Source organism: Styela clava, chromosome 14, assembly GCF_964204865.1.
Source record: "Styela clava chromosome 14, kaStyClav1.hap1.2, whole genome shotgun sequence".
NCBI classification, from domain to species: domain Eukaryota; kingdom Metazoa; phylum Chordata; class Ascidiacea; order Stolidobranchia; family Styelidae; genus Styela; species Styela clava.
Genome location: NC_135263.1, coordinates 18,366,594 through 18,379,844, shown reverse-complemented (window position 1 = coordinate 18,379,844; position 13,251 = coordinate 18,366,594). Strand labels below are relative to the sequence as shown.

Here is a 13,251-nt window from a genome sequence, read left to right as displayed (position 1 = left end):
CTATAACTAAAAACTGACCTTGTAATTGAGTAATTGAGTTCCACAATAACTGCAGTGAGTACATATCTCCAAAAAAGTAGATGCTTCATATCGGTGGTTATTCGTATATTTAAAAAAGGTGGTAAAAAGAAAAATCTCGCTCACTCGCACAGAAGCAAAGTGAAATCCTCTTTCAGTAATGCTACGAGTGGCTACTGAAATGACAAGTCCGAATGCTACTGAAATTATGTATGATGGTACATTATGACCAAAAAGTCGATACGAGACCTGAAGTAGTTCTAGACTGGGAACCCCCAAAATGCGGGAAACGGGAACGACGGGAATGCCAAAAATTTTACAAAAAACGAGAATAGCGTGAAATCGCTTCAGGGAACAGGAAATATGCATATTAAAGTACGTGTAGGGGAATTACACTAATTTCTATACAACTAAGAACGATAAAACGAAGACAAGCAACTCATGTGCGAGGATGATAAATACTAGACAATACGAGTCCTAATCGGAACAAAGTTGTAAAATATTTCCGGAATATCAATCTAGCTGATCAAGACTCATTTATGGACTTGTTCATGCAACACAAAAAAAAATACCAACAATTAATCTCATCATCTATGTTTTTATGTTTAACTAATATCAAATATCAGTAAATTTTATATTGATACAATTTTCTAAGTCCGCGTGTGCCCAACTAGCCAACTCAAAACTAGTCCTATCTACAGATAGCATGTATTGTCAGCATATTACAGTATTATGCAGTTTTGCAGGCATAATCTATCATTCACAGACTTTAAGTTTTAGAACAATATACCCACTCACCCACCTCTTAAAAATACTGTTGGTCGAATAAAGTTAATGAATGGGCACCGCACTGATCCAAGTAATAAACCGTATTAGTGGTTAAGTATACAACTAGAGGGCTGGAACACTATGGACTAGAGGGCTGCGTTATTACTGAAATATTTGAGACGCAATTAGCACTTGTCAAAATGATTTTGCTAAAAAGTCACATATTCATCGCAACCTGTTGTTGTACCACACAAACTGTGAGAGCCCATAGCTTTCAATTACTTAGCAATACCACAAGGCAACTCCTGGTACTGACGTCTGCATTTTCCGATCGACGTTGTATTGCGCCAACAACTTCTCAGCTGTTTCCTGTAAACAAAAGTCGGTTTGATATTTTCCAGAACAGTTCGAGGAGCGTTTACCAAATGTGATTGCAATGATTTTATATAATGTTAACACAATGTAATCGAGCTACGGCTTATGTTTTCACTGCGATTGATTTGTTTATCATGCGTGGTTTCAACAGAAAGCTTTGGTATCCATGATATTTTGAGAAACGCAATTTCACACGATAAGATTTAATGCGAAAAAATCACATCTCCGATGATATATATTTATAATATCAACTACCAAACTATAAAAATGTTTGCGAAACTGGATTATTAAATGTTTTAGAGACATTGTAGAAAATGTATGCCATTACAAATAGGATATTTATCGATTTTACGTAATTGCTATTGACAATCATTGCTTGGACCCATGTCTTTTGAAACTATATAGCGTCTATACGTCACGTATATTCAACAGCGAATGAATAGACCGTGAATTGTTGAAATGAAGGGTAAGGACTTTCGGTTACAAGCGGAACAAAAACATGATAACAGCATCATTTTTTGTGATAATAATTCTTTCCTGGTTTCAATCGCTACCTTTGTCATATCTAGACATTTTGACTCATCGATATAGACACCGGTGACCATACATTTGCACCCGTATGTCCGCGGGTTCAATCTATATGCGGGTGCTAAAATCCATGGTTTAGGGTTAGTATGGGTTTAAATATCCGTCAAAAATTTTTTCATAGGTGCCATAGTATGCAGGTGCAATTGTCGTGGATTCAAATGTACGTGGGTTCGAATGTAATGGAACCATAGACACTATTTATCTAATGCTCCTTTTCATGTAACTACGTATTTTCTACTCATATTAGCAATTCATTTAGGTCTGGAAAACAACCAACCTAGATGTCCATAAATTTATTAAAATGCAAATTCCCCTTAACTGCATTATTTACTGTTTTGGCTTTCAATATTCTGTGTGAAAAAATGCAATTTGCAGAAATGCGATATGTGAATGCATAATACTATATTTTTAAACATGTAACACGACGGATTCCATCTCCTCATATACACAATTCTGTTCGTGTTTTGTTTTCTCATTGTGCGTTTCGACATTCTGATGTTTGACGGCATTATTCTTAGACTATCGAGCACTAATTTCCTGGTTTACAGTGAAAGTCTGGGGGCTTCAAGTCCAATGAGTGAGTGAGGTGCCCAGTTTTCATGACACACTTCCTACTGAACAGCCTTTTCTGAAATCTTTCTCTAGGCCAGTCAAAAGCGTGATTTATTATGTCTCATTGTGTGACTTATTATGCGTCACATGTCTTGCTGGAACCAATATTCATCTCAATCAATCCATCAACCTCGTCCAAATGATGATGTCCAACTCTATCTCAGCACCGCCACATAATGTTGCATATTCACCGCTTGATTTTCGACTCCAAACCAATAGGCACCAGTTGTACAATATTTGGAAATGATTACCCATTCTGCGCACTTTACTAGTCGTAACGTTCTTCGTATGACTTTCTTCGGAAGTACTGCGTACAGGAAATTAATATATTTGCTATTGACATACCCAGGCAGCAGAAAGCTCACTTCAGTAGAAAACTTGGGATAATAGAGTTACCCAGTGTACAAAACATGTTCCACTTTTTCATATGTTAAGATTGTATGCTTGGTACAGATAATGTTCACCAACATAAATCCCTGCAATACATAGCCTCGATACTCAAATTCAAAGATGCTTTGTATCAAACGCTCCAAGCAAACACAGAAAATATGTAACGGTCAAGTGAATACACAACAAATGTTCTTTGTAACTTTTAATACATTTTGACCTTTTTTTTCAAGTGACCCAAATTTTCTGAAGAACAATTTTTGTAAAATATCGCGACCCGAAGATATGTTCAAATACTAAATGGCATGTAGTACTTTTGTCTTTTATGGCCTCAAAATTGAATGACTAATATAAAACAAAGTGAGAAAGCTTCCCAAGTTTAAAATCGTGGCGTGGATTCACATAATGAAAACAGAATAAAAGCTGCAAAGTTTTTACGTTGTGATACTTTCCACGTATACTATTACTATTGAACAACACTTCCAACATACAAATCAAAAAAACTTCACTAGAAAATAAATTAGTAACTTTTAGGATTTTTTTTTAAAAGCAAGCGACAAATTTTTAGCCGACCACGTTTGGGGCGCGACTAATAGGTTGGGAAAAACTGTTTTAAGTAAGACGAAAATTCTAATACTAAATTTTAATGCGATCATCTCACTATGGGTGCGATTGCAGACTGATGGCAAATCGCCATCAACATTCCTCCCTACACATTGATACAAGTTAGACAGAATTTATTATAATTTTGTGCTGTGCGTTACTATTTGCGTTGATACTTATTGAATATTGTTGTGTTAATAATAATTCTAAATGTAATATCACGCTGAGTGTGACTTCAACACTTTACGACACGCTTATACTAAATAAAGCAACAAATTTGGTGAGCATGGGAATACCAGTATTTATTCGTTCGGTAAAAATGGGGAATTTTAACACTGCAACAACTAACATTGGAGGTCAGTAAACGGTCAGGTCAAAAATTGGTAACATTCAGTGTAGCAATAAAATGATGTATTTATCAGTTACATTTTGCACCCGAACAATTGTAAATGTTAGCAACTATGACAAACTTACGTTGAAGATTGTGTCTAAATATATGTATGGGAAATCCTAATACTGTAATATGAAAATTCCATTTACGTCGAGAGTTTCGATAGAATTTTGAACAAAGAGTTTAGCGGGTAACGGAAGAGAAAACAATAAACAATCCAACGTACCTAAAGCACTAGTTAGTTTCATGTAGCAAAAAGTATTTAAAGATGCATCGAGGAAGCCATATAAAACATTTTGTGAGATGGACCTTGCTTATTATATCCGTGGATTTGTCTTTTTCTTGCTTATTACAAGTAAGTCAAACTTTGGAAATGATTTTTTGAATTTCTAGTGCATATTTAGCATATGCAAAGATAGATAGCTTCTGCGATAATCTGGTGGTGGCCAATCTTTTTTGGTTTGCGTGCCAAAACAGACTAAATTCCTCCATGTGCTAACCTAAATTTGAGAGAACTTAAACAAAATTCGTCCGAATAGTGAAAACACAATAAACTAAAATTGAAAAATGTTTACTCTAAAATAAATGATTTTCTACTTTCAAAGAAAAACAGGCACAGTATTAAACTTTAAAGGCAGGTATAAAGTTGATTTTCAAGAAAATATCAGTCCGACAAAAAGATTTCATCACATTTCTTATCATATATCAGTGAGACTTCTGCTGCTACATTACCGCTGACAGATATTTTAGATCGGGTTCATATTTTGTAACCACCAGAGAAATACACGAAATACTAGTTTCATTAGTCAGGCTACTCCCATTACGAGACCTAATAAATAAGTTCATAATTGAGAACGGATATCCAAAATCATAGGCAGATTCTGAAATCAATTTATACCAATGAGGTAACAAGCAACTCTGATTAGCGTAGGGTCACTATATTTGAAAAAGCAAAATTCCGGACAGTGCATGACTATTTTTATGACCTCGAAGTAAAAAAATATGCGCACGGTACGAAATAACAATGTTCTATATCAGCAGTGTGCACAGTACGATTGCAGATGCAGTAAAATTCCGGATTCCGGACATTTGAGCATTTTTTAAATTCTTCCCGGACGCAAAATTTAACCCTAAATTCCGGAAATGTCCGGAATTTTCCGGACGGTATGGCAACCCTAAATTAGCACGCACTATACAACTTTATGAATCAAGCAGATATTAAGAGAGAAGGTGGCACATGTGAACTAAGCTCAGAAAGAGTGTAACTGTAACCGTACCCATACTACGGTTGTCTCGAGAAAATTTGTTTAAGGTCGAGGGCTCAGCTAGTTGTTACGTCATAACATATTTCATTGTAGCCATAAGCAGTGTTCCCTTTAAATTTCACACTGCGCAAATGTTGTTTTTACGGAGCAAAACTATTTTAAGGCTGAGCAGAATCCTGAAATATTTGCAAACATTGTGAAAAGTTACAATAGTAGTAGCATCATATATTATCGGAATGCGAACAGACCACACGTTTAACTCAAAGTCCGTCTTCTGGACATAATGTACAATCTCAACATTTTTGTTGTTGCAATATCATTGCTTCCATCAAAATCAGGGTATGAAATTTTGCTTGTCTTATGCTCTGCATGATTTCTTCCTTGAAGCGGAATAGCAATAATTAGCAGTTTTTTTTTAGCTCATTCATACCGGTATCACGATTTTCGTATTTCTAGCCTTGCTTCCTTGAATATACATTTTACTCACGCGCTAGATAAAGAACACTATTATATTGATTTTGGTTAAAATGCTTAACACTCTTTTAGTAATTTATGGTGAAACATACTTAGTATATAATCATTCGGTATCATTCTGTATAAGCTCATGTGTCCCAATCTCGAGATTCAGGCAAATTTCCTGCAACAAACAGTGGACATGATACCTATTAAAATTCTATCTTCATCTGTGTAAACTTCACTACGGACAATTACGAGATTTGGCGTGCCGACAAGGCGAAATTCAGAGCGCGGCGTGATGAAAATTTCAAAATGCGACACCGGCCCGCGCTGACATAAAGAAATCAAGGTACTTGAGCGTGACAGACACATGTGTGACATCACAATGATCAGTGTTCACCAAAATACGCATGAAATATATAATGATATTTTAGTTAAGCGGTAATAAAATGACATATTGAAAATATGAGCCACGCTTCAAAAACGAAATGTTGCAACTGCGCGAGATTGAGATTTTACTGCGCAAATGTTCTGGTGGTACTGCGCAGTTGCGAAGCTTAGAGGGAACCTTGGCCATAAGTCGTAAAAGAACAAATGAAGTCTATGTAAATAACGGATTGTTAACGAACGAAAATGTAGGCCCAAACACCGAGTTTCATCAAATCAGTGGTTCCCACCACCGGACCGCGAAGCTTTTTTGGAATTTTTTTTTGCCGGTCTGCGAGAAATTTTATTTTATTGTTTTTCTGCCGTCTCAATCGCTTTACCGAAGACGAAGCTACGTAGGTTTATCATACAATTTCTCTCCCGTCGTCATATTGCGGTTTGATGAATGAGGTATTAATGGCCCAGCGACATCTTGGTGCCGAGTAATCACACTTTTAGCTTTTACGGTTCCGATTCATCGCGAAAGCGCTCAGCCAATTCTCACAAGATTCAGAAAGCTGGAAATCACCATGCGTGCCTTTTTCGTTCTGCATGCATTTCTTGATTAATAAGACGAATGTATATTGTCTCTTTTTTCAGTTTTTCAGCCGTTTAATTTTTACTATCTTTTTATTTTTCTACTCTATATATATACGATAGTGTACTCTTCATATCATGCCATGATGAAGTTTTTCTGGATAGAAATTCGAAACGTCGGCAAATTATATCGTTTTGCTATACACCGGTTGTGCTTAATTTATCTTTGACAAGACGAACTTACGTTGGTTTATTACGCAATTTCTCTTCTGACGTCATATTGCTGTTTGATAATTGCGGTATTAACGGCCCGGCGACGTCTTGGTGCCGAGTAATCACACTTTTAGCTTTTTCGGTTCCGATTCATCGCGAATGCGCTTCGTCAAATCTCGCAAGATTCAGAAACCTGAAAATCAGCATGCGTGCTTTCTTCGTTCTGCATGCTATTCTTGATTAATATTACCATCCAAACAAAAGGTTATGAATATTTCTTTGTTTAAACCAGAAAACTGAGAACAGTATAATAATCCAGAGCTTCACCTTGACACCCATCGAGATATGAACTTGTTCGACCCTGCAGGCGGCCACGAGACGCGCAACAAAAGCATAGGTCGCTGAGATCTTTTCCGTGTGATGCACAGCAGGATTTTGAGCCTGGTGCTAAGGTAGCAACGACTTTATCATTAAATATAAATTCATTTTGTTTGAGGCGTCGATCAACTGCAGAGAGATTGATATGATTAAGCCAACGAAACCTCTACTTTACAGTCCAGATTACTAAATGAATCACTGTCACAATTCATTTTTGAGCTCTGTTGATAACGAATACCCATCGTTAAGTAATCGAGCAATGAAACTATTGTCAGAATTTCCAACTAGTTACTTCTAACTTCAATTAAAACGAAGCAACTAAATCGACTTTGATCCACTGCAGAGCTACGTGTTGCAGAACTTTTTTCGGTGTCTCGCTTGCAATCCTGAATTGGAAACGAAACAGTAGCGAAATTCTCATTTTGAGTTAATTGCGCTCGTACATGATTTGGCATGTACGGGTACACGTTTTTTTTATGTGAGATGTGTGCCTTTTTTACGCATAAAGGGTGCCCAGCACTGCATTTTATTACGCAAAAATATGTTATCATTTTATGTTCCACCAATTTCAATTTTTGGCCGGCACATTATTTGTTGTTTTTCTTTATGTGAAATGTTTTGATATGTGCCTTTTTTTTTCTAAAAGCGTAGTGATTGCCCGACATTACGCAAATATATAATGTTATTATTTTCAATTTTTGAAGGTCCGTGAATACATTTTATTTAATTTTACCGGTCAACCAGGGTAGAAAAGTTGGGAACCACTGCATCAGATAATACCAACGAAACATTTTTATCTGAAGGGAAAGATCTCGTTTCCAAAATCCGCTTACATGCCAAGTTTGGCACGCGTGCCAGGGGTTGCCCACCCCTGATCTAGTCAGGAGCTTTGCACAGGCTATTCAGGCGTTGTGAAGATCAGTATGTCTTTTTGTAACGCGTTAACTTGCTGGTTAAATTTGTCTGTTAAACCTACACCTGCCAAGCAATTTATTTGGTAAACTCAGAACACTGTAAGTGACGACTGAAACGCGATCGTACGTTGGAGTCACCAACCACCAACCATCCCATTGTGGAAGATAGACTTTCAGATGTGTTACTTTTAAGCTTGATTTGAGAAGGACTCGTAGTCGGTTTGTAGCTGGCATTATCCTAAATTACGCGTTGACTGCGCGCTACTATAGCTGTTTATGTTCAAGCAACGGGATCAATTTTCAAAAAGCAATTGTCGCGAGCCGTAACTGGGGTTAGAGCTGCATATTCATGTTCACGATCATTAACAGCGGTATTATAAGATTATCCCCGCATACTGCTTTCTACTCTGCGTAAAGGAAGACTATTATTGTGAGAAGACATTGATAGTTTTGTGGCCACCTTTGTTTATCTTGCTTCCTCATATTCAAGGCTAAAATGCAAAACTCGGTCTGCGAATATTCAAGACTATACTTGTCGAGATATATGCAGATCCGCGTAAAACCAAAGAATTTGGTGCTTCGGACGTAATCTGATAAAATGTTAGCGACGCTTGCGATTAGAATCCACCAAATCGATCTATAATATAATATATTTCAATTTCGTAATACAAATATCTGTGTACCGACTTGCGATATAACAAAAAAAAGTCCAGTAGACACCTCGCTTCCCGTAATGCCATCCCTGAACTACTCGACATTTAAATGAAATCTCATTTTACGAATCTGCAAAACTTGTTAGTTCATAACACCCAATGTTTGATTCAAATTATGATTCGTAGGAATCCTTATAAAGCATAAATTTTACCACACATATTCTATGCAGGATGCAACTTGTCAAAGAAAGTTCATCGCTGCGGACAACAGATAACGGACCGTAGTGGAACCATCGTTAGTCCAAAAAACGTCAGAGATTGTGTTAGAAATAGGAAGTGCGATTGGCATTTTGTATTTCCTTCCGGTTTCAACGCCTTGAAATGGAATTTCACGAGTACTACATTCCAGACAAAAAAGGACTTGCTATTTGCGTCCAAAATCAGTTAGTAAATTCGTATACTTTTTGAAATGTTATTGAGCGTGTCCGGTAAAATCGCAAGAGACTTTTGCTGTAAAACAAGTATGTGTGATTAAAACCGTTAGGTTTATGGGGTTAGGGTGTGTTTTTAAATAACGAATCTTTTTTAAATAAGGCGATTTTTCATACGGCGATTTTTCCTATGCGGCAAAATTTCCTGCGGCGAATTTTTTTAGAACCTTCATAGAGCCGTAGAGACTGTTATTTTTAGAATAGTTTAGCTCGTGGCACTTGGGTGCAACAACGCTAAAAAATGGAAAAAATACAACTTTTCACTCAAATAACATAAGACTATAATAATGATTTTTCAGGTGGTGCTACAATTCGACACATAAATTTTAATTCATCAAATGACTCTATTTGTTATGTGGTTCGGACATCTAAACGCGAAGGAGATTCATCAAGAGTCAGCGGGTGTAAAATTTATACGGAGAATGTGACTGAACCATATATAAATTATACATGTGACCCTTCTGCGCTTCAGTTCAAAGTTCACTACGAATTCATCAAATACGCAAAAGGTATAAACTGCATTCAAATGAAGGATTTGAGTCCCGTTGAAGCCAAAGCACGAATTAATTTACGTTAATTTCCAACATATGCAGTATACTATAGTGTTCACTGATGTGATAATACTCTGCTAAGTGGTCTTCACTTTTAAGCTGCATTTTTCCGTTTTGCAGAGCAGCTTTATTCCCTAATGGAATATCAGAAAATGAATAGAGTAATCCTTATGAATAAAACACGGGCTGTAACTATAATACAGGGGTTCTCAACCTTTTTTCTGTTAGTTACCCCCCGAGTCACGAAACAATTAACGCGAACCCCCAATAATCAGACATCAAACAAAGTTGTGATATATTGGCTGACAATTCGCTACAACGACAATTTATTGATCAACTGATGCTGTAACTGAATTAAATATTTGTGTTGATGTTATTGCCCTTGTCCTCCACCCAACTAATAAATTCTTGAAATCTTCCTCAAGTTTCGGTGAGCACATCACTTTCTGCAATGCTCGCAGCACATTGTCTTTGAGATTTCCCAGTTTGGCTGAAAAGTCGTGCATTTCACATTGTTGCGTCACAATCACAACAACGCTAGATCAGTGAAAATTTCTCTGATTTTCAATTGGCATTAATTTTCATCTGGTAGTTACTTAGTTTTCTTTTGTTAAAAGATTATGAAAGAAAAAACACACAAAACTCGACTGACATCCATGTACCCCTGGAAATCTTCTCGTGAACCCCTGGGGGTTCGCGAACCCCAGGTTGAGAACCCCTGCTATAATAAATCTACTAACTACTGTTTTTGTTTTGGAAGGTATATTTGGAATGCTTGAAGCAATTATATTGTACCTTATCACAAATATTTGGAAATTATATTATTTTTCTCATACTAGAAACTACCACACACACAAAATCGAGTTTGACAACAACAGCCGCAACTTACAGTTCTTCGTTCGATGCTCACACTGTTTCATCAAACCGACAAATAAGCGTTCAAAGCACATCCAAAAGTTCGTCAACCGTCAGTAAGTAGTTCGGAGTTTTAAGTAATTCATTCTACATCCAAACATCGACAAAATATAACGTATGTAAATTCATACGACAACACTAGCGTTGATGTCAACTTTTTTTACTCGTGGTATTTTGACTTCATGCAGCAATTTTAAACGTAACAAGTAAATCCAGCCAAAAGTGCAGGTTGTTGCAAATACTAAAAAAAATCTAGTTTTCTAGCATATAGTTAAGCCAATGTAGTAAGTTATTTGAGGTGAATTGCGAATCTTAATTTGTTCGTACGGTGATATCATATATAAATAATAAATATAAATATAGCCAGTGTTACCAGACTTCAGTGCTTACGAATACACATTTACATATTGATATAGAACTGCATTGAAATACGCTAATAGATAATGTAAAAACGAAAACAGGAGATTTTATTTTGTCAGAATATTATATCAGAATCAAAATCTACAAATGAGTTCATTAAGAGAACATGACGCTCTGATGAAAGAAATGAGATGATATGAAAAAATATTAACTCGAGGAAACTAAGAGTTTCCAACCAAAAATGTTTTTATCTCATTCCATATACATATTTTGCAGTAGACAAGCAAAACGCAAAACAAAGCTCTACAACAGATTTGTTGTCAACAAATAATATTAAACACGCAAGCAAATCATTGATCAATTCAACTCCGATCGACGACAAGGAAGTAATGGAATCCGAAGCACGTACTTATGGACATACTTCGCGTACCAAACTGCGTAAAACCAGTTCCTATCGTCTTAAAACAGAATACGGAGAGAACAATCACACAGAAATTGACACCAAAATCCTTACTCAATATCTATATTATATCGTCATTCCACCATCAGTAGTAATCGCTGCATTTCTTGCATTTGCTGGAATCCTTGCAATCTGCATTTGGAAAAAAAGGTGAGACTTTGAAACGCTACTTGTTTGGAGTTTGCGGTTGCAGAATTATACAGCTCCATCAAACACTCTATTAGAAGGTCATTATTTACTAGAGACATTACTGATTGATTTTCTGCGTATACGACTCAAATATTTGATGCAATTTTGTAACTAGTGAAAAGATAAGTACTAAATATATCCATCCTATCCTTCTATCGTTCTAGTCGCATTTACTATTATGTGTAGTAATGTAGCCTATACCTTCGATTGAAAAACAGAAATTATTCATAAACTGCAAGTCTAGTTTTCAAATTAAGACAAAATTACCAAAAACAAAAATATTAGCATACTGCCGATGTATATTGATTTTAATTCACTCCAATATTTGTATTTTTGTAGAAAATCAGTTAACCTACAAAACACAGAAGTTGCCACAACATCACCAACGACAACCCCTTTTGCCAGCATGATGCCTTCTGCTATGGCTATCCCAAATGTATACGAAGAAATTGGTGTTGTCGCTCCCTTTGCTAATTCAGCATTAGAAAATGTTGATAGATCTTCTAATACCCAAAACTGCAATGTCACATTTGAAGAAGGAGAGCAATCCGTGTATGTGGAAATGAATTCTATTGTCCGGAATCTCTAGATTACGAAGATTATGCAACAATAACCATCGCTTTCTTTCTACAATTTTTTTTTTTCGCGAGGTGTTTACCCTGTTTCCCCGAAAATAAGATCTAGCCTGAATTTCAAAAATGATTTTAATATAAGCAACCTAGTAGCGAAAAAATTTTTTTTTGACCTAGTCGATAGCAAGAAATCTCTCCTACACGTTCTAAATGATTAATAATAATATGGTATCAGTTATTTAAACGTGTTATTTATAAGTAAATGGATATCGGTTTTCATATTTTGTATGCTCCACTTTGTAATTTTGTTCTTGATAAATGAGAATAAAAGAACATCCAAATTAAGCCCTTGTGATATTTTTTGAAAGAAAATTGAAAAAGGGACACTGCCTTGTTTTCGGGGAAACACGGTATTGCTTTTACAGTGATGTACTATTGAAAATGTAGAAATAAACGAAAAACATATAAAAATTCTTCAATCATGTAGTTCAAAATTCGCAATATGTATATTCCATTTACTCGGGCCTGTAGGCTATTTCATTTGCAATGCTCCTCTTTAATAATGGCGTTACAAAGTGCCATAATTACCTATAAATGTTTGTTAAAAACATAATGACGTCATGAACAAATATTTAAATTTTGTAAAATACAAAAATTCAATTACAGGTAATATACATACGCTAATAACCCGAACAGACTGGATATCAAGCCTAGATATGGCCTCAATTGCTGATAAAGAAAACATTACAGATGAAAATTTATTATTCTCGAGGGGAAAACTGGAAAAATTGATTTAGTTTGGTATATTTTGTTAAAGGGACTCAAATTTTTGAAAGTCAACCCTGCCAAAATCGAACGCAAATTAGTGTGTCTCGTTGATGACGTAGCCTACTACTGAGAACTCGGCGTAATAGTTAGAGGGTTCTCTGTATTATTTTGAACCGTATGCTAGTTCTATTGGGCGGTGCATTTGACAAACGCTGTAGTGGTTTAAATACATACCAATACCCTTGAATAATATGTTGCATTATTATAAATTGCAGTAAACTTATTGAATCGAGGTCAAGATATACTCGATCTCTGTGCCGGATCTTTTATTGAAACATATTTTCCGCTGAAATAACGCATA

The 13,251-nt window shown here is 35.9% G+C and overlaps 1 protein-coding gene across 1 annotated transcript; it reads left to right on the top strand.

Annotated features, from left to right (window-relative positions):
- The first annotated feature begins 4,044 nt into the window (after positions 1-4,044).
- On the top strand, positions 4,045-12,489 carry LOC120341219 (uncharacterized). The gene is made up of 6 exons (XM_039409694.2): positions 4,045-4,097; positions 8,815-9,027; positions 9,375-9,584; positions 10,466-10,597; positions 11,178-11,511; positions 11,890-12,489. The coding sequence occupies exons 1-6, from the start codon at positions 4,046-4,048 to the stop codon at positions 12,137-12,139; spliced, it is 1,191 nt and encodes a 396-aa protein (XP_039265628.2). The 5' UTR covers position 4,045; the 3' UTR covers positions 12,140-12,489.
- Positions 12,490-13,251: the final 762 nt, after the last annotated feature.

What these genes read in the sequence shown, in the direction of transcription:
- LOC120341219 (XM_039409694.2), top strand. Translation starts at nt 4,046, where the DNA reads ATGGACCTTGCTTATTATATCCGTGGATTTGTCTTTTTCTTGCTTATT. An exon ending in CTTTTTCTTGCTTATTACAA is followed by an intron (nt 4,098 to 8,814) that starts GTAAGTCAAACT and finishes TATTCTATGCAG; the next exon opens with GATGCAACTTGTCAAAGAAA. An exon ending in ATCTGCATTTGGAAAAAAAG is followed by an intron (nt 11,512 to 11,889) that starts GTGAGACTTTGA and finishes GTATTTTTGTAG; the next exon opens with AAAATCAGTTAACCTACAAA.